General features: G+C 42.3%; 1 protein-coding gene across 2 annotated transcripts in view; it reads right to left on the bottom strand.

Annotated features, from left to right (window-relative positions):
- NPC1 (NPC intracellular cholesterol transporter 1) overlaps nucleotides 1–21,093 on the bottom strand; it is a 1,151,083-nt gene that overhangs the window by 1,060,401 nt on the left and 69,589 nt on the right. For both annotated transcript variants that reach the window (XM_044065361.1, XM_044065360.1), the window contains exon 2: nucleotides 9,862–9,987. In XM_044065361.1, the coding sequence (XP_043921296.1) occupies nucleotides 9,862–9,987 (126 nt within the window). The remainder of the gene's footprint in view (nucleotides 1–9,861; nucleotides 9,988–21,093) is intronic.

Here is a 21,093-nt window from a genome sequence, read left to right as displayed (position 1 = left end):
TCATATATTATTTCCACTACACAAAGGAGGTAACTCCGTAGAGCTCGCCAGCAATCGCTCAATCGCAATCCTATCACCTTTATCCAAAATCTTAGAAACATCTGTCCATACCAAAATAATGCAATACCTGCAAGAAAACAACCTACTCTCTGAAACTCAGCATGGCTTTAGACCTTCACATAGCCCCACCACCGCACGCCTATCATTTACCAACATAGTTAACCAACACAGAAGCAGGGGATTATTCATATCTGCCATAATCTTAGACTTATCTAAAGCCGATGACATGGTAAAAGTACAGTTTTGTACCTACCATAAATGTAGATGTTAGAGTGCTCATACAGCTGCAGTCATTACAGATGGGTTATCCTGCCGTGAGGCGGGTCCTCGGGTCGGCCGAATTCCAAAGTCTAGGTCCAGTGTCAGTTGTCGTCGCTTCTTCCCTGACGTCAGTGCGGCAGGGGTATAAAAGAGGCAGCCGACGTCATTTTCTTCGTTTTTTCTTGCCCCAGATGTCAGGTGCCCCCAGAAGGAAGGCAAAACATAAATTTATGCAAACATGCAATATAGAATAATCAAAAAACAGTAGTTGCAAGCAAATACACCATAAGAGAATACCCCAAATAGTTTGTATGATAAGGTGTTTGTCATAAGGCCTGTCCTAAGAGGGGACGGAGGGGGGGTAACCTGGACTGCAGCTGTATGAGCACTCTAACATCTACATTTATGGTAGGTACAAAACTGTACTATGTTCATCGTGCATACAGCTGCAGTCATTACAGATGGGAAGAATCCCAAAGCTAAGTAAGGGTGGTAGGCACTAAGTGGAACTAGGAGGAGCGAGGATGCCCTGCAAGACTGCGGTGGCAAAACCCGCTCTAGATTTAGAGTATAGTGGAATGTGAAGTGTGCACTGAACTCCAAGTGGCTGCTTCCAAAATGTCCTTGGTAGGGACCCCCCTGAGGAAAGCTGCAGAGGTAGCGGTGGCCCTGGTGGAGTGGGATCGGATGCATGCAGGCATAGTTTTTCCATGAAATGAGTAACAAATGCGTATGCAGTGGGATATCCATTTTGAAATTGTCCATTTGGAAATGGCCTTTCCTTGAGCACCTGTAGCATAGGACACAAAGAGTTGCTCGGATTTCCTGTATGGCTTTGTCCTGTCCAAATAATAACGAAGTTGTCTGTGAATGTCCAAGGAATGTAGTAGTCTTTCCCCTTTGTTTTGTGGATTTGGATAAAAGGTAGGTAAGTGGATAATCTGATTCAAAGCTACACTGGATACTACCTTTGGCATAAAGGTAGGGTTGGTTCGTAAGGAAACTCTGTCCTGATGGAAAATGATGAATGGTTGCACAGCCATGAGGGCCTGTAGCTCTGAAACCCTGCGTGCTGAGGTGATAACCAGAAGAAAGCCTGTTTTCCATGACAAGTATTGTAGTTCTGTTGAAGAAGCTGGCTCAAAGGGAGGAAGGGTCAGCTTTTCCAATACGAAGTTGAGGTCCCAAGCAGGGACTGGTGGTTTCCTTGGGGGTTTTATATTCTTTGCCCCTCTGAGGAACTGCCTTAAGAGAGGATGTGAGAATAAAGGAGGAGCTGTGTTGTATTGTGCAGAAATGGCTGAAGCGTGGATCTTGATGGAGGAGAAGGAAAGTCCACTCTTTAACATCTCAGCTAGGTACTGTAAAATTTGAGGTATATTTATTACCCAAGGATTCTGGCCCTTTTCTTGATTCCAGGCACAAAATCGTTTCCATTTGTCGGAGTAGGCTTTTCTAGTAGAAGGTCTTCTGGCCTCCAAGATGACATCCTGCACCTCCTTGGAAAGGAGAAACTGTTGGGAAATCAAGGAATTCTCCATGGAGCTAGATTTAGGGTTTTGAGCTGGCTGTGAAGGGTTTTGTAGTTGTGTTGGGACAACAGAAGAGGGACTAGAGGTAGGATCCATGGTGGGGAAGGTGTCAGGCTCTTCAGGAGCCGATACCAGTGTTGTCTTGGCCAGTCTGGAGCAATGAGAATCATTTTCGGCCTCTCTGCTCTGGCTTTTAATAGAACTTTGGGAAGCAGACGAAGAGGCGGGAAGGCAAACTGTCAATGTTGTCCAATTGAAAGAAAGTGCGTCCACTTTCCAGGGCTGTGGATGATAGGTCCTTGAACAAAATTTTTTCAACTGGTAATTTCTGTGGGTAGCAAAGAGATCTATGTCTGGCTGTCTGGCTGTCCCCATGCCTGAGTTATCTTTGTGAAAACTTGAGGATGCAACTTCCATTCGTGTGAATCTGTCATATTTCTGCTTAGGTTGTCTGCCAGTGTTTTTTCCTTCCCTGGCAGGAATTGTGCCTGTAGTTGAATTTGCAATTCCAGTGCTGTGTTCCATAGGGTCATGGCTTGCCTGCACAGGGGGTATGAATGAGTTCCCCCCCTGTTTGTTTATGTACCACATCACTGTGGTGTTGTCTGTCCTTATCAATAGCTGGCCTGGATGCAGTAGGTCTTTTGAAGGTCATAACAGCATTTTGCACGGCTAGCATTTCCTTTTGGTTGATGTGTAGGTGCTTCTCTTTTTGGGACCATTTTCCCTGAATACACTGATCTGTCATGTGTGCTCCCCAGGCGTAGTCTGAAGCATCTGTTGTGATGATTTGAGTTTCTTGAGGTACACAGAAAGGGAGACCTGTGTTTCTTTGGCATGCTTGAGCCCACCACAAAAATTCCTTTTGAAGACATGGAATGAGTGGTATAATTGTTTCCAAGCTGTGGCTGTGTTGAGAGCATAAGTTTTTTAGGTACCATTGAAGTTTCCTCATATGCAGCTTTGCACATGGGATTAGTAGGATGCAAGATGCCATGAATCCCAGAGCCTGCAGGACTTTCCTTGCAGTTAGCCTGGTGAAAGTTGCCATTTTGCTGAAGTATTGAGACAGTTGCCCTTGTTTGTCTGGCGTGAGGTAGGCCATCTGGGTGATTCAAGCTGGCACCCAGGAAAATTATTTGTTGAGAGGGTCTTAAGTTTTGATTTCTTTTTGTTGACTGTGTATCCCAGGAAGTTCAACAGTTTTATTACAAACGCCAGGTGCTGCAGTAGTATGTCCTTGCTGTCTGCTTGGATCAGGCAGTCGTTCAGATATGGGTAGATTTGTATTCCTTGTAGTCTGCAGAAGGCGATTACTGATGCCAGGCATTTCGGAAACACTCTGGGCGCAGTAGATAAGCCAAAGGGCAATGCAGAGAATTGGTAATGGGTTGAACCTGCAAGAAATCTGAGGTATCTTCTGCAATCTTGTCTAATAGGGACATGCAGGTATGCCTCCTTGAGGTCCAATGTTACCAGCCAAGACTCCTTGCCCAGCATGGGAAGAAGCTGCTGTAATGTGAGCATCTTGAATTTTGGCACCTGTAGATATGTGTTTAGGATGGATAGGTCTAAGATAGGTCTCCAATCTTTGTCTTTCCTTGGTACCAGGAATAGTCTGGAATAAAACCCTTGACCTTGTTCTTTTGCAGGTACCTCTTGAATCACTTTCATGTCCATGAGAGCTGAAATTTGTTTTTGTGCCTCTGCCCTTTGATTTTGTGGCAGGTTTGGCATGCCTCTGATTTTTGGAAGGGTGTGAAAGTGGAACCTGCACCCTCCGTCTAGAATGTCCAGAATCCATTTGTCTTTTGTAACAATATGCCAATTTTTTGAGAATAATGCCATTTTTCCGCCCAAAGGTGCAGCCATTAAAGCTTTGCTTGGCGATGTGTAGGGGGAAGTCATTGTGTCTGTTTTCTAAATGACAGATCTATCTTCTCCACCTCTTGGGGTTGGTGCTTGCCACGGTCTGCTCTGAAAGATCCTTGAGGTTGCCCTCTACCCCTTGGGCGTCTGTATCTGCCCCTTTGAGGTCTGTCCGTGGCTGGAAAGGACCAATTTTTTGAAGGCCAGTTTCTGCTGAAACGTGGAGGTTGTACCTGCAGGAAATCTTTCACTGTTTGCATTGATTTCACTTTTTCCTCCATTTTCTTTAGTACCTCCTCAGCTTTAACACCAAACAATACATCTTTTTGAAGAGGTGCATCTAATAATGTAGCTTTGACATGATCTGGTAAGGTTTGCTCTTTGAGCCAAGCATGCCTACGTATAACAGACCCCGTAACAGCAGCTCTACATGAGGCCTCTAAAGCATCAAAACCACACTGCAAGGTATGTTTACCCACTTGCTCTGCACCATGCAACAAATCCTGCAACTCTTTTAAATCTGGTTGTTCTGGTTGTGTCATTTTGCTTTTCAACTGAGATAACAAAAACTGTTGATACTTTAACATATGGAATTGACAGTTTAATGCCCTCATGGTTAAAGTGGCCGAGGTATACACCTTTTTCCCCCACCTTTCTAAAGCTCTGGAATCTCTCTCTGAAGGTAATGGGTTTTAGCAGTAGAGGCCTTAATTCCCTTGGGACCCTGTGAAATAGTTTCTGGGTCAGCAGTATGGCTTTTATATAGGAACTGGTGTGAATCAGGAACCCGGTAATACCTGTCTGGTTTAACAGGAGCTGGAGGTAAAGAATCTGGATTAAGGCTGGCTTCTGTGTACACATCATCCAATATATCTAAAACAGGAGGGATAGCCAGGGGCCTATGCTGGGAGAGCAGAAGAAATTCCTGAGCCTTTTCTTGGAATCTGAGTAATCTTGGCCTTCCCAGTGAAAGTGTTCCCTCAATGTATGCAGGGTTTCCCCAAAAGAGTAGTCCTCAGGGAGGGAGACCGAGGGAATAGACTCCTCTGCATCAGAGTCTTCGAAAGGAGAATAGGCGTAATCCTGGTCCTCAGAGTGTTCTGAGGTAATAGAAGCTTGATCTGAGGAAGGGTAGTCTTCCTCTAATCTGGGCCTTTTGTCAGAGGGGTTGAGAACCCCTGATAAGAGTAATCAAATCCTCAGCCATTTTAAGCATCTGCTTTTTAGGCATGGGGCCTTGACAGGGGGTCTGAAGACCCTGTTTTTTGGTTTTCATGGCTGCTTTAGATTTAGTGAAAGCTTTAATAGAGAAGGAGGAAGGCCTGAAGACACCTTGAGAAATGGCAGACCTGTCTAAATACTGAGTTTCCCCGCCAAGAGTGGCGTCGGTATCTGCAGTAGGAATGGGGACCGATGAGCCTGCGACCTCAGGTACTGAAGACACCGGTAATGTAGTGTCATCGGTACTCAGGGGCTGCGTAGGCGCCTCGCTGAGAACCGGAGAACCGGTAGTTGGCCTAAGTGTGGTCTCAGTAGTCGGTGCGGACCTCGGATGTCGGTCCTTATCTTTGCGTCTTTTGCTCAAAACTGGAGTCAGAGTATCAGACGACATAATTAATTTTTTTGCCAAAATAATGAAGGGCGAACTCCGCCCGGTGCTTAATAGTGCGCTTGTTGAATCTAGCAAAAAAATGGCAGGCCGAGACGTCGTGGTCTAGGCCTAAGCAAGGTATACAGAAAGAGTGGAAATCCTTATGCGGTATTTGCTTCCCACAAGAAATGCAATTATTAACTTTGTCTGACATCGGTCTGAGGCAAGAAAAGTTTCCCCAACGGGGTACTTAGCTTTCAAGAAGACTTCGGCTGAAATACTTTCGTAAATCTCAGGAGCTGGCTGACCGGCACTTGCGAACTGCTTCTGCTTCGGGCACCGCGCAGCAAGAAAGACTGAAGAAAATGACGTCAGCTGCCTCATTTATACCTATGCCGCACTGACGTCAGGGAAGAAGTGACAACAACCGATGCCGGACCTAGACTTTGGAATTCGGCGACCGAGGACCCGCCTGACAGCAGGATAACCCATCTGTAATGACTGCAGCTGTATGCACGATGAACATCCACAATATGCTTCTTGAAATTCTATCTACCCTAAACTTAAGCTCCTCCTCCATATCATGCTTCAAGAGCTACTTATCAGACCAACAGCAAGAGGTCCTATGGCAGGACCAGCTGTCCCTCCTCTCACCGGTATCCATAGGAGTCCCTCAAGGGTCCATCCTTGTGTTCAATATGCAGATGATACAACCCTAATATGTTCCGCTCCCACCCTAAATACCTTTACTCTTGCTGAAACATGGTTCAGTAACATCAAACGTATTCTAAACCCCCAAAAAACAAACCAATTCTCTTCAGCCCAGGTAGATCTCCAACTCTAGACAACAGTTTCACCATTAACTCCAAAGATAATATTCAAATCACTCCAATTATCCACACCAAACTGCTGGGTGTAGAAATTAATTTAAAATTCAACATCCATATAGCACAAACCATCAAGAAAGTAAACAAAAACACTGGACTCCACTACAGGAACAAACAGTTTATCACCAAGCAAACCAAAGCCACTACTGCAAGAACTGACCTATTATCCATCCTTCTCTATGCCTCCCTCATCTTGAATAATATTCACTAAACAGATCTAAACAAAATGGCATCTTGTTATAACAAGATTGCCAAGTTTGCTACTGAAGCCTCACATAGGTCTCACCACTGTCTATACCTTAAACAGCTCAATTGGCCGGAGCTTCCTCAACTACTACTACTCAGTCAACTCTCAATCGCACACAAGCTCTACTACCTACCTGAAAAAACAAACAGTAGTTCAGTATTTAATTCAGCCCCACATTACCACTAGAGCCTTAAGATACAGTAGCCAGAATCTCATAGATGTAATCAAATATAAAAACGATTCTGGTAAATCTCCGTATGCCTGCACCATTGCCAAAATCTGGAGCCATATAATTTCTACTACTTCAACAAAACAAATTTAAAAAACTTCTGAAAACCCACTACTTCAACTGGCTTTGCTCATGGTACTCCCCAGGCTGATTCAGACCGATAAACTATTAGTACGGATTCTAATTTTTTACTTTCTTCTCCCCCATAATTTGTTATGCTAGTAGCAAAAACCTTTTACTGTATTAATGCTGAATTTGCTAACTTAGGTGCTGTACAAATTGCATGATTAGTAACATGCTTATATGTATATGCTATATTTTCTTGTATACAAGCTTAGTAACATATATTTTGTTTGGTAGAGGCTACATTTATTGTATATTTTCTTGTATGTACTTTATTGGAGCTTTTCTCCCCGGGCCGCCATTGAAAATGGACCTGTGACCAGTTGGAGTTTCCCGTTTTTTCCCCGGTTAACAAATGTAAAATAAAATAAATAAAAATAAAAAATGTAGGAATTGAAAATCTTGCACACAGACAAGTTTCTTACACTGCTTTGTTTTTGCTTGAGACTTTGGGGATACCATGGAGATTACTTGTTTTTAAATTAATTAAAACCACTCATGCACATCTGCACACACACAAACTGTACTGTGAACGGTCAGGATCTAGTCTGCTGGAAAGGCTGCAGTAAATAAGTAATTTACCATCTCTGCTATAATTAATGCAAAGGTGGCTTATAACAAAGGGAACTTTAAAGGTTGTTTAGGTAGGTGACTGGCTCTTAACGGCCATTTGTCAAGACTTGAGTTCACAGTCACAGTCTGAATTCTGAATTACTGGATTAATGGACAGAACATAATTAACCAAGGCTAACAGTAGACCACCTACAAAAGATATGATACATACTTCAGTACGGTCATATTAAATTGTCCACACATTAATGGCGTAAAAAAAAAAAAAGTTCTACTTACTCCACCAAATATTTCCTTTCATTGAAACAGGAAAGGGCTATCATCTTCTACCAATTCCTGTTTCACTGAAAGTAGTATGTAGTGATGCAGCAAGACTGAAAAGCACTGCAGCAACAAAGATTCTCCATATCCCCAGCTATGTGCGAACTTGCAACTCACATACTTGGATAGACAGAAGCATGGAAGACGCAAGGGTCCTGCCCACCTGCAAAAACACTTTTTTTTTAATGTATGTTTGAATGGATTAGGCAATCATCTAACACTGAGGGTTAAGGAAGTTTCTCCTTGGTCACACTGCTGTGTAACATCTGAAAATAGTATGTTTAGAGTCATAGAGTTTTCTTGATGAGTTTCCCATGTTGGTGGTGTAAGGAGGTGGCCTCCATGCAAAAACACTTTGTGTAATTCCACTTTAAATCGATTTGGCAATCAATGTGTTACTTTTAATGGTTTAGGTTCTAGTGAAAGCTTCTTTCATGGAGCCAATATAAACTCAAAAAAAATGTTCTTACAAAATATTAAGGGAATGTGGATAACCAAAACTCTTGTCTGGTTCCCGTGATGATTTTAATAGCTGTTAGTTCTGCCACTGACAAACATACAGAAGCTATTTTTTGTAATAATTAACAGTGGTGTTGATGAGGAAATGTAAAGTTTCCAGTGACTTAAAGCAATTATGATAATTCATCAAAAACCTTTAAGGTAAATGTATGCTATTACATCCTAATGGGATATTAACTTGCAGCTAATGTTTTTTCACAAAGGGAATACAAATTAGACATGAAGTAAGACAGTGAAAAATATATTAATATAAGTTGTTGCAAATAAATAGATCTTGGTGTCCAGTTTTATTAATTAGTGACAAAGGAAGAATCAGAGCCAGGTTTAACAATGAAAATTGTAATAGACAGGGCAAGGTATACAATGTGAAATCCGGATTTCCTGATGTAATTGTAGTGATTAACTAGGACTCTACATAACTTAGGATGAGCTTCAAATGTTAACTTCAGATACACACAATAGTTGTGGCAGGTGTTGCCTCCACTATTTTTGTCGCTTTTCAGACTAATTCTGAAATCAAATCCCTAACTCTCATCAGGCCACAACAGTAAACTTTACCTGAAGAAACAGTTGGTGTGGCCAGCATCATGGCATAGAGGGATAAAGCTCCAACTGTGGCCAAACAACCCAGTTTAGATTAGCATCTCAGAAGGGTGAGGTGTTGGTAAGGAGGATGTGTGCGCCCATCCAGGGGGAAGGCATTCAAAAAGGCTCCATGAATAAGAGATGAGATTCAAAGAGGGTGTAGTCCTCAGACACTGTCGAAAAATGGTTGGGGAAATATGGGTAGGTCATAATAACCACCCTAGGCAGCAGTAGTCATCAATGGCATCGCCTACCAGGACACCCCTCAGTAGCAGAAGCAGTCAACGGCACTGCCTAACAAGACACCCTTAAGATCTGTGCCGGCCCCAGCTCACTCAGTCTGGAGGAAGAAGAAGAAAGTAGACCTGGTTATGGATGGGTGCACACAGGGACTGCAGGAAGGTATGAAGAGGAGAGTAAATAGGAAAAAAAAAAAAAAAGAATACGTTTGCTTGACATTAATCTAATGACACGTTATTAAGTGCAGCACATGATGTGAAACTCCCGAGACATGAAGGAGCCTAAGCTTTGATGGAAGATTCTGGATTCTCTTAAAATGCATGTACAGTGCTGGACAAAATCCACTCATTGGTAGCATTTCAGTTGTAAAACGGATTTTTTTTTTTTTTTTGCAAGATTGACTCAGTTGTGCTATCCAAAGTACTTTCTTATAACCAGTACAGCTTTTCAAGATAAACCAGTACAGTTTTTCAAGATAACTAGCAGCCAGTTTTGAGGTACAACAGCAATCTGATACCATCCAAATTAAAGTCCTTAGATTTTTGGAAGAGACTCTAACATAGAAAGGATTTTGCACAAAACACAGGTTTTTGTGCCGATAATTCCATATGCAATTCCATACCTTTCTTAGTGTACTCCCTTTGTAGTTAGACCACCTGTAAGGGTACCATGCAACCCAAACTCTAGTTTGCATGCAGGTTTTAATTGATGCACATGAATACTTGTCTGTCATACAGCTATATAATGGCTTGTACGGATTCATCTTTACAGAAACTTTTTTTTTTTTTTTAAGAAAAAGAAAAACAAACAAACACAGAGTTACACACCTGCATTAAGTCATACCCATCATGTGGAAGTGGTTTTGGAGGCCCTGTGTAGTTACAGTTGTAATGTTTTTCTGTTCCATTTACTAACTGGCATTCTCCATACCAGACACACTCCTGGGCAGACACCTGAAAGCAGAAAAATAAATTACAACTTCTGTTTACATTAACTTTTTACTGCAGTTCTTGTGATGAAAAAAAATACATAGCCTGAAGTTAAAGTTTACAAAAGGGCTTCAGCAGTAGCTTACGTACATGCAACAATATAAGGTAGGTAGTTAAAATTTTCCAGGTATCATCTGATGCCCTGAAAACACACTTCAGATCAAAGTCTACTTCTGAGGTTTGCACAGATCAGTTGTCCTAGGTTCTTGCAGAATATTAGCTGCATCTTTAAAGAATAATGGATGGTCTAATACATTAAGAATTCAGTACAGACAGCAAACCTAAATCCGAAGGTCAATCATGGTCAAGTATATTTTTTACAATAACTATAACATGCTTTACACCTGAGCAGTATGCACATTATCAACAAACTGAGCAAGTGTTTATAAGAAGAAAAGAAGACCAAGTTTAAGCAGTAATTGTAGTATGGTATTTGATATAATTTTTTTTGCAAACTGCAGTACAGACTGGGTGGTATACCTGGCCACTTGCAACTGTCATGCATTCTACATTGGACAAACATCTAGACCCCTTAGGTTACAGATTTCTGAACACCTTTCTGATGTTAAACATAAAAGAATGAGCAATGCTCTGGCCAAACACACTTTACAACACACCACAACAGCTTTTCATTTTACCATTATAGACATAAGAGGTGACAGGAACCAAAAAACTGGATGGCATACAAAATTAAATGCAATGGAAAAAAAGTGGATTGTTAAACTGGGAGGGCTGTTTAGCCCAGGTTTAAATGAATATTTATGGGCTGACCAATAATATGTATACTTCAATTAAGGATATATTATACATACATTCACAAGTAATATTGCATCTCTACACTGATGAAGGTTAGGTTAATTCCTTAGCCGAAACTGGTCTGTTTTTTCTTGTGTTTTATGCAAGAATAAATTAATATACACAGCTGCTGGCCTGTGTTTTTTGTTATTTGATGACATTTTTTTGGCCGTGCAACCACTTCCGTGCAGGGGGATTTCTTTTCTTGAAAGTACATTTTTTACATTTACTACAACATGCTTTATACCCAAGTAGTATGCACATTATCAACAAATTGAGCAAGTGTTTACAAGAAAAGAAGACCAAGTTTAAGCATGTACTTAAAATGCCTGGTGCTTCACATTAGGTGATAGCGTAGTACACTATGACATTAGCATAGCTAATTGGTTTTCAAACAGTGTTTCACCAAGTTTTGCATAGTGCATGCACAAAGGAAAAAAGAATAACTGTAGATGTTAGCGTGTTGTCACTGCTACAATCACTACATCAGGAACTCTGTCGGAGGTGAAGGACCGTGTCCAGCCTGACTTTCGGAGCAGCTCATTCTTTGCCCCTTATGTCAGCCAATGTTACCTTCACCTGATATAAAAAGCTTTTAGACATATGGCCATAGTTTTCTGTTCTTTCTTACCTTCAAATGATAAGGTAGAAATGCACAACCAAAGGGAAGACCGAGACTACCAAAAGGAATCTTACCTCCTATTGTGCCTAAACAAAAAGGTTCAGGGGGGCAATAAAAGATGGGAGGAGGCAGAGGTATTTATTCACACTGGCCGTACGAGTTATAATTTTCAGAGAGTATGGCGGGTGGGAAACAAGACTCCAGTGGTGACCACACTTGAGCAGCTTACAGTTTTGGTAAGTTGACTTCGCAACTGTACTATGTTCACTGCATGTGGTGGGTCACTGCTGCAATCATTACATCAGGGAAGACTACCAGAGATGGCAGTGCTTGCTTTTGAGTGATTGGAGAGATCATGGCAGAAGATGGCAGAATACCTTCAAGATGGCCAAGACAAACCCTGCCCTAACATTAGAGATGACGCCCAGTCAAAGTCTGCAAAATGTGTGGATAGAAGGCTATGCAACTACTTCAAGAATATCCTGTGCACTAGTTCCTTTTAAGAAGGCTGAGGTGATAACTGTGGCCCTGGTAGAGTGAGATCCAATTGTTATTTTGCACACATTTTCCATGGAGTTTATGGCAGAAATAAACAGTGTGCTACTCACTTAGATTCTGAACACAGGTACAGAAAAGTTGCTCAGATTTTCTAAAATCTTTTATTCTGTCCAAATTCTATTACAGCTGTCTGTGTTCACCCAAGGAATTTAAGATTCATCCCTTTATTCTGGTGAGAAGTCAAGAAGGCTTGTAACTGAACAGCTTGATCAACTGCAACCTCAGTAATCACTTTGGGCATAAAGGTAAGTGTGCAAGGTGACCTTGCCCCTATGAAAGGTGAGGAAAGGTTCTTTACACACAAGGGCCTGCAAGTCTGAAACCATCCTAGTTGAGATGACCACTACTAAAATAAAATAAATTAATAGAAAGAAGTGGTTAATTTATTGCCTTTCCAAAACCTTGGGTAGTTTAACAGAAGTAAAAATAAAATATCGGTACACGTCTAGGTGGACTTCATAATTAACATGTGCTATCATTAGGTGTGTAATTATACTGTTTTTGAATACAGAAAACAATAAGCAGAAGGAAGGACGTTTTACAGTTATAACAGTAAGTGTATTCATAGTCTATCAACTGTCCAAATGCATTTTCTATTAACGTGAGTTTCAATGAATGTTAGTTTCAAGGGAAGAGTTTACTGTGGCTCGTGTTTAGTCTATTTTCAATGTGAGACTGTTTTGCTTAGCAAGTGGCCACTAGTGTTTATACTACAAAATTTGAAATAAAGGTTTTAGTTGTCATCATTGTAAAAGTAAAGAAAATCACAATGACAAGTTTGGATAGTGTTTATGGTAATTGGGAACCCACAGCAAAGTAATGACACAGAATGGCTGTTGGGGGAAGGGACTGGTCCATTACCATGCCTAAGATCACAATTGACAGTGATCTGGCTCTAGGCAAGGGCAAATGTGGATGAAATTGCTGTTGCAATGTGCCATCACTGAGGACAGGCATTTGGTGAATACCCCTGGAATGATTTTCTTTGGGGTAAAAAAAAAAAAAAAAACAAAAATATTAAGCAAACATCCACACATTATGCTGGCAAATTGCACTACAAGACCAGTGATGGAGATGGCTGGGATATCCCCTACCATCACTACAGTGACTATGTTTAACCAAAAGGGAAAAACAAAGTAGACATAGGAACCCTAGAGAAAAAAAACTTTACAATAACATCTTCTACATTCTGCCAAATGTACCCCAAAATGAAAAACAAGGCACCCAAATGAACTTCATAAAGGAAGTATCATGGTAACTGATAAGGTACACTAAAGAGATCATCCCCTATTCCTATAGCAAACTAAGCACCCACCACACCTTTTAAGTTAGTATTTGTAAAGATACCAGTGAAAAAAAAACTGTGGTCTGTCAAGTCAGACTTTTGCAGATAATTCCAGTGCAGCCCACATCTGCTTTGTCCCATCCATTCTGAGATATATCCCAAGCAAATCTGAAATTTTCTAATTATTTGTCATACCAATACTAAAAAGTATTTATTTTCTAGCTTACTCAGTTTGTCTTTGCTGGACTGCTTATATTTGCTGGACTGCTTATATTTGCTCAATGTCCACTGTCTGATTAATATTCTAACAACTTGCATCTTTAATGCAATCTCATATTTTATGCAATTTCCACTTAAATTCTGCTCCATTGGAGCGTGGGTTGTGGCTGAAAGGGACCTTTAGGGCAGCCCACATAACTGGCCAAAAAATGTATAAATAAATACATTAAAAAAATTAAATTAATACACAGACTTGCATCACTTCAATGCCTCAAGCTATGCACTTTATGAAGATATTACACTCTAAGCAAAGTGTCATTTTCTCAAGACCAACTTCGTCTGTGAACATTCCAGTTATTGCGCAGGTTTCCTTCACCATACAGCTCCTCATTTTTAACTCCACCCTATCCCAAACAACACAGCATATCCAAATTATACTCATCCATTTCTCTTCTATCTTCTAATGGGGAAATCTGGATTTGTTAGGAGCAAACTGGAGGATTCCAAACTACAGGGAGAGCAGGAGCAGCAGATGACTAAAATTTTGAACTATTAACAGCCCAGCCATCTGGTGCGGTGCTGTAAGAGAGAGAAAGGACAGAATTCCACATGTGGTCCTAACCAATGTACATAGTATCATGCATGTCCTGATTAAGGTAGAATTCAGCCACTCATCATGCTACAGTGTTTAGAGTGAAGAAAATGATAAAAATAAAAGTTACGTACTCACCATAACTGTGTTGTCAGTTTTCATCCTTCCTCAACTGATAGGGTCTCAGATTAGACTTTGGCCATTTCTAAAAACCTGGATCTATAGCTTCAGCTCCTCCCCCTACCAATAAACCTCCAATGTAAGAGTAACACTTAAGGGAGGGCAAATCACTCTGAAGTCTAAAAAGAATGTGCGATAAAGAATAGTTGTGTAAAGTCTTACCATAACCATAGAAGTCTTTCTCTTCCATGATTCAGTATTCTTAGTGTGGGATTTCCCTCCTCTGGCAACCCGAGCGTCGGCTCCTATACAAAAGCTTAAGCCTGGTTGCTGTAGGTGTGTGGGACGTCACATGTAGGGCCATAAACCAGGAACCTTAAATGCGACATCTGAAAACACAGACCTCAGAACTTGAAGGCCAGACAGATCGTCCCAAAGAGAGTAATAAGTGATGTCATTAGTGTCGTGTCATATGCTGGCTAGTTGCTCTCGGTGAAGGGTAGAACTTTCTAGTGCTTAAGAGATATATCCATAGCCCAAACCTGTGGTGATTGCCCTTGGCTAAAGAGAGAATTCGGGGGAACCAGTGTTGCCTTGGCCAGTAGGGAGTCATCAGCAAGATTTTTTGTTTTGTCCTTCCTCATTTTCAGTAGGACCTTTTGGATTAGAGGGAAGGGTGGAAAAGCGTATAGAAACAGTCCCTTCCATGGAATGCTGACAGCATCTATTCTCCAGCCAAGTGGGGAGTGATCCTTGGTGCAGAATATATTCAATTGTCTGTTCTGGGGGGGCAAACAGATCTACTTGAGGAGTGCCCCACCGGTGGACAATGTCTAGAGAGGTCTCTCTACAGCACAAGTGGATGTTGAACAGAGAGGATGTTCTGCTGACAATATCCTTGTTTATTGTCCTGAGAGGGGCTGTATGAGGCCTGCAGGCACAAGCTGTGGCTGGAGGTGAGGTCCCAAATTTGTAGAGTTAAAAGGAGATAAGCTCTGGTCCCTCTTTGTTTGTTGAGATACCATATAACTGGGGTGTTGTCTGTGAATATTTGAAGGGGGCCCGATTGGAGGATAGGAAGAAAAGCCTCCAGGGTCAGAACAACTGCAGTCATTTCTCTTGCATCGATATCCTTCTTTTGGAGGGTAGGACACCATGCCTCCTGTACCCTGAAACCTTTGCAGGTGGCTTCCCACCCTAGGTCTGTTGCATCTGTGTAAATTAATTGGGTTGGGGAGGGGATTTGGAGTGGTAGTCCTGGGTTGTGAAGGATTTGTCGAATCCACCACCTTAGTTCTGTTTTGAGGCCGGGCAGAATGGGAATTTGTTGCTCCAGGGAGAGTTGGTGCTGTGACCACACTTTTTTTTTTTTTTTTTTAGGTACCACTGGAACTTCTGCATGTGCATTCTTGCTAAGGGAAGCATAGCAATGGTGGCCTCAAGAGTTGCAGGAATTGCCTTGCAGTTATCTGGGGGGGGGGGGGGTTAGTAAAAGTTTTTGAAAGTGACTGTAGAGGGACTGGACTTTGCCCTGGGGAAGAAATGCCCACATCAGATTTGTTCCGATCCTGGAGCCCAGAAAGATTTGTCTTGCTGAGGAAGTAAGGAGGATTTGTTTAAGTTGAGGGTGAAACTCAGGTTTTGAAGGAGGGAGGTGGTGAACCGGAGATGATTTTGGAGGAGGTCTTCTGTCTCTGCTAGAAGAAGGAGAATGTCATCTAAGGACAGATTTGGACACCTTGGGTCCTGCAGTAAGCAATGGCTGGGGCTAGGCATTTTGTGAATACCCTGGGTGCAGCAGACAAACCAAAGAGCAAGGCTGTAAATTGAAAGTGAGAGCAGGATCCAGCGAAATGCAAGTATTTTCTGTTGGAGGGTTTTATGGGGATATGGAGATAAGCCTCCTTTAGATCCAGTGTGGTCATGAAGGCCTGGACTGGGATTAAAGTGAGAAGAGTTTGAAGGGATAGCATTCTGAATGATGGAACTTTTAGGAATTGGTTTAGGAAGGATAGATCTAGTATAGGTCTCCAAGGCCCATCTTTCTTGGAGACCAGAAAGAGTCTTCAATAAAACCCTTTTCCTTCCTGTCCTGGAGGAACAGGTTCGATTGTTCCTAATTTCTGGAGGTTTAGCAAGAGGTAGATTTAATTTTTTAGTGGAAAGGGGATGGACCTTGGGATGGGTTTTTCCTTCCAAGAAAGGAAGTATCCATTTTGAATGATAGTCAGTACCAATTGGTCTGATGTGATGTTTTTCCAAAAGGGGAGACAGTATGGGAGGTGGGCTGACAAAGGTAGATGGGCAAAGCAGTCACACATTGTTGGGTGTATTTCTATCCTGAAAAGGCTGTCCTGGAGTCGACTGAGAGGTAACAGGTCTGGAGTATGTTTGCCTTCTGGTTCCTCTCCTGTGCCTGGTAGAGGAGGGGGTGCCAGAGGAAGGAGTTCTCCTGACAAAAGGTTTTTGCAGGGTAATTCCTGTAATACTTAGGAATAGGGGACACAAGTAAATGCTTTATGTCCTGCAGCTCCTTACTTTTCTCCTGCAAGTTTTTAAAAAGCTCTGCAGATTTACCAAACGAAAGGTTGTGGTCTAATGGGGCATCCATAATTTTAGTTTTGAAGTCCTCAGGGAGTGGTTGTAGGCGATGCCAAGAATATCTGCAGAGAACAGAAGTAGAAGATGCCGACCTAGCAGAGGCCTCTGCTGCATCATAACAGCACTTAATGGAATGTCTGGCTACCTGTGAAGCCAGAGACAGTTTAGATGCTATGTCAGATTTAGAAGGGCAGTCAGGTGTGCCAGCCAGAAGATTGGAGCTTGTGAAACAAGGTCCAGGACATATATTACCATGTGTGTCTGGTAACAGACAGCATTAAAAGCCAGGGTGGAGGAGGTGTACACTTTATTCCTCAATCCTGTCCATGTTTTTGCTATTTATCAGTTGGTAGAAGAGATGCAGAGGGAATCAGTCTGGAGTGCTTGTCAGGAGAGAGCAATTACTGCAGGGTCTGCGGGGGGGGGGGGGGGTTAACGAATTTTTGCTCATCGGGTACTTTATAAAACCTGTCTGGTCTCTTAGGAGCAGGTAGCTGAGAGTCTGGACTCTTGGATGCAGAGGTGAAAGCATCCAAAGAGGCAGGCAAGATAGGTGGGTATGGCTGATGGTGAGGATGATTCCGCTTGAAGGAGTTCAAAATACCTCCTCTGGGTGTCAGTCATCTGGGTAGTGTCCCATTTGAAGTACTCTTTTATCTTAGCAATTGTATCAACAAAAGTAATATCCTCTGGTTGGGAGTCCCCTTCAATGGATTCCTCATCTGGGGAATAGTATTCCAAAGGAGAGGCAATCTGTGACGCATAAGGAGATGGACTCTTCAGAAGATTAGTAAGGTTCTAGACCCTCCTCTCCTTCTTGGGTAGTCTGCAAGGGAAAAGAAGTGGCAGAGGCAGGCCTAGGGCTCAGCACTAGGATAGTGGAGGGAGAAGAGGTTGTGGGCCTAAGAGCCATAAAAGCCTGCATCAAAGAATTAGTAAATGACTGCCAAGTCTGGAACTCCTTCAGAGGTAGGAGCAAGTGCTTTTTTTTTTTGTTTGTTTTCACTTAGAAGGGGCAAGTCTGGGAGAAGGCCTAGGTTCTGGAGCCTGCGCTTCAGGTAATGGCGTCTCCAGTTGTCCAACAGATTCTGGTTCCCCCTTGACATTGGTAGGGACCGATATCTGGGCCATCTCTGAGGATACGCAAGCAGTTACTTCTGAAACTGCTTCCTCCTGTCAAACTAGATTGTTCAGATGGATGTCCCTCAACCCCTAGATCAGAAGCTGGCGGGATGTCCGATGGCAGAGAGGCAACAGAGGTAGGCCTGGAAGCTTTGGCCTTTTTCAAAAGTGGTTCAGCTGGAATGGCTGATTCGGGATCCATCCTGAGTACAAGCTTTTTGAGAATATAAGTTTAGGGTGGCCAGATGGCTACAAAGGGCCTTTGGGACAAAAAAGATTGGCCAATGGAACAAGCAGTATGATGGTGTTCCTTAACAAAAAACACAACAATTGTGCGTATCTTTATGCGGTATCTGATGCCCGCAACGGCATTTGACGTTCTTAGCAGACATCAGCTAATAATAACTACAGCTAACCAAGCTCAAGCAAAAAGAAATGGAAATTTTCCCCAGCGGGGTAGTTAGCTTTTTAGAAGTCTTCGAGATTAGGAGCGAAGCGAGCGATGCGACGTTGTCTGTAGCTGAAAAGTTCTGAAATCTGTTGAGTGCAGACATCACATTTAAGGCCCCTGGTTTATGGCCCTATGTGTGACATCCCACTTACCTACAGCAACCAGGCTTAAGCTTTTTATAGGAGCAGAATTTCGGGTCGCCTGATGCAGGAAATCAAATGCTAAGAATACTGCAACATAGGAATAGAAGGACATCAATTAATGTAGAGAAAGGATTATACAATCATATATTAATGAAAAAATAAATAGGAAGAACAAGAAAAGCTGGAGCTCATCAGTCGAGCAAAAGTCCTCAGGCAAGACGAAGAGCCTTGGAAAACAGAAAAAAATTTGAACAGAAAGGGATATGGAGGAAGGGTGAAAACAGACAACACAGACGCACAAGTAATTTACTTCTTACCATAACTATATCTGATGTCATTTTCGTCCATTCTTCAGCTGATGGGGCAGAGTCCCCAGCTAGAGAAAACCCAAGGTGGTCCTCAAGGAAGGATATTCTGGAGTACAGAGGAGCCAAAACACTGTTCTGTTCCTAGATATTATGCCCAATTTATAGTGAGCAATAAATATATGCGAGACCAAATAGCAGCTCCACAAATGTCATCTATAGAAACTCGACCGAAAGGCAGAAGATGTAGCCACTGATATGGTAGTATGAGCCATAGGAGGTCTGGGAAGTACTGATAGTATTTCCTTTATATACAACAAAAAATAATCTGCGAGCCACTTGGCTGAAGGTCACCTTTGAGATGGGCTTCCCTAGTATGGCCTTGGAAAGTAAATAATTGGTCTGACTTCCTGAAATCCTTTGTTCTGTGGATATAGAATCAAAGTTGCTTATGCCCATCTAGAAGATGAAGCTTGCATTCTCCTTTACTGAAAAAATTGGGAAAGAAAACTGGTAGGTTGATTGACTGGCTTATAGCAGTTTCTGAATCCACCTTAGGCATAAAGAAGGATTTGTGTGCAGAGACTCTATCCTTGTGAAAACTCAGATATGGTGGTTTAGAACAGAGTGCCTGGAGTTCTGATACTCATCTGGCTGAAGTAACTGCAACCAGGAAAATGGTTTTACATGATAAAAATTTGTAAGGGAATATTCAAATCCCATGGTGAAGAAGGCTCTTTAATAGGGGGATGAAGTAATAAGGTATGTACTTACATTCACTGCTGCAATATTCACAACATATGGGATTCCCTGCAGTGGGTAGCCTGACATCAGCCAGTATACCAAAGCCTACTATTGCTTTAAGGTCCATCAATCATCATACATATGCTCCTTGCACAGCGTAAGGCATAAAAAAAGGTGACATCCGGATGTACCATCCTCAGAACTTCTTTGTTGCTAGTTTGAACGCATCTCCAGATCATTGGTCTGAATGCCAACATCATTTCCACCAGTTTGAATGCAGTTTTCGTTCGGCGGTTTCAACACCTACATCTTCTTGTTGGTACCGAGCCACTGCAGACAAGCGCCCCATTGGGGTTTTGTTTTTTCTTAACTGTTTTGTTGCACTGTGGAGATGTCCTCCAGGAAGGGTAAATGCCTGTGGAGGAGACAGATTCCTCATAAAGGCCCCCACAATAAGTGTCTTTTGCCTAGGAGGTTCTCACGAACATACGACCTGTTCGATTTGTCAGGCTTTCATACCGAAGACCTTATGTAGCAGGCTTTCTTCCCTGCTTTGCATTTTGAGAACCAGCACCTTAACCTTCTCACTAAAGATACAGTGGAAGGAACTTCCCACCCTGAGGGTCAGCAGTTAGGGAGGAAGGTTAAAAAACAACGTCCGGAATCCTCCTCTGTCCAGCCTCAGCTGGGTGTTTCTCCAGAGGTCAGTAAGAACTCGGGGCCTCGCCCAGCTTTCTTGTCAGATTCCTCTGCCATGACCAAGTTTGAGGTCAGAGAATCTGGCTTGCAGCATGTCCAATGAGGCATTGCAGGCATCCATTTCAGACATTCGGGGGGGGGTGGGTGGGACCACAGTTGATTATTTCTGAGGTGCCTAGGGGTGTTCCACAGATTTTAGTTAGGAAGAAGTTCCTACTACTGTTATTGAATTCCGTCTTGGGTCAGAGCCTTCTAAGTTTTGTAAGGTGGATGTTCCTTTAAAGAACAAAGGAAGGTTTCTCCTGCTCTTAGAGATTCTGAGGTGCCTAGGGGTGTTCCACAGATTTTAGTTAGGAAGAAGTTCCTACTACTGTTATTGAATTCCGTCTTGGGTCAGAGCCTTCTAAGTTTTGTAAGGTGGATGTTCCTTTAAAGAACAAAGGAAGGTTTCTCCTGCTCCTAGAGATCCACAGTGTGTGTGTGGCAGGCCTTTATTCATACCTTTCCCAATGCTTCTACAGCTCCAGATTATCTGCCCCCAAGAAGCCAGATACTCTATAAAACCTGAGGATTATACATTTTTTTGTACAAAATGTCCTGCTGCTGACACCCCAGTGGTGTCTGTAGCTTATGACAAACCCTTTCAATTGCTCCCTTTGCCTAAGTTATTGCCTTCTGATAAAGACAGCACAACCATGGAAAGGGTAGGTAAGGTTTATACCTCAGCTATACTGGCTTTTAGGGCGATTAGCTATCAGACACATGTCCAAGTATGTGTTGGTTCTTCTTTCTCCGGCTTGTCAGCTTATTTCCG

The sequence above is a fragment of the Protopterus annectens genome, chromosome 3.part0 (genome assembly GCF_019279795.1).
Source record: "Protopterus annectens isolate FY-2018-M chromosome 3.part0, PAN1.0, whole genome shotgun sequence".
NCBI lineage: Eukaryota > Metazoa > Chordata > Ceratodontiformes > Protopteridae > Protopterus > Protopterus annectens.
The sequence above is the reverse complement of the archived record's forward strand: the minus strand, read 5'-3'. Positions and strand labels throughout refer to the sequence as shown.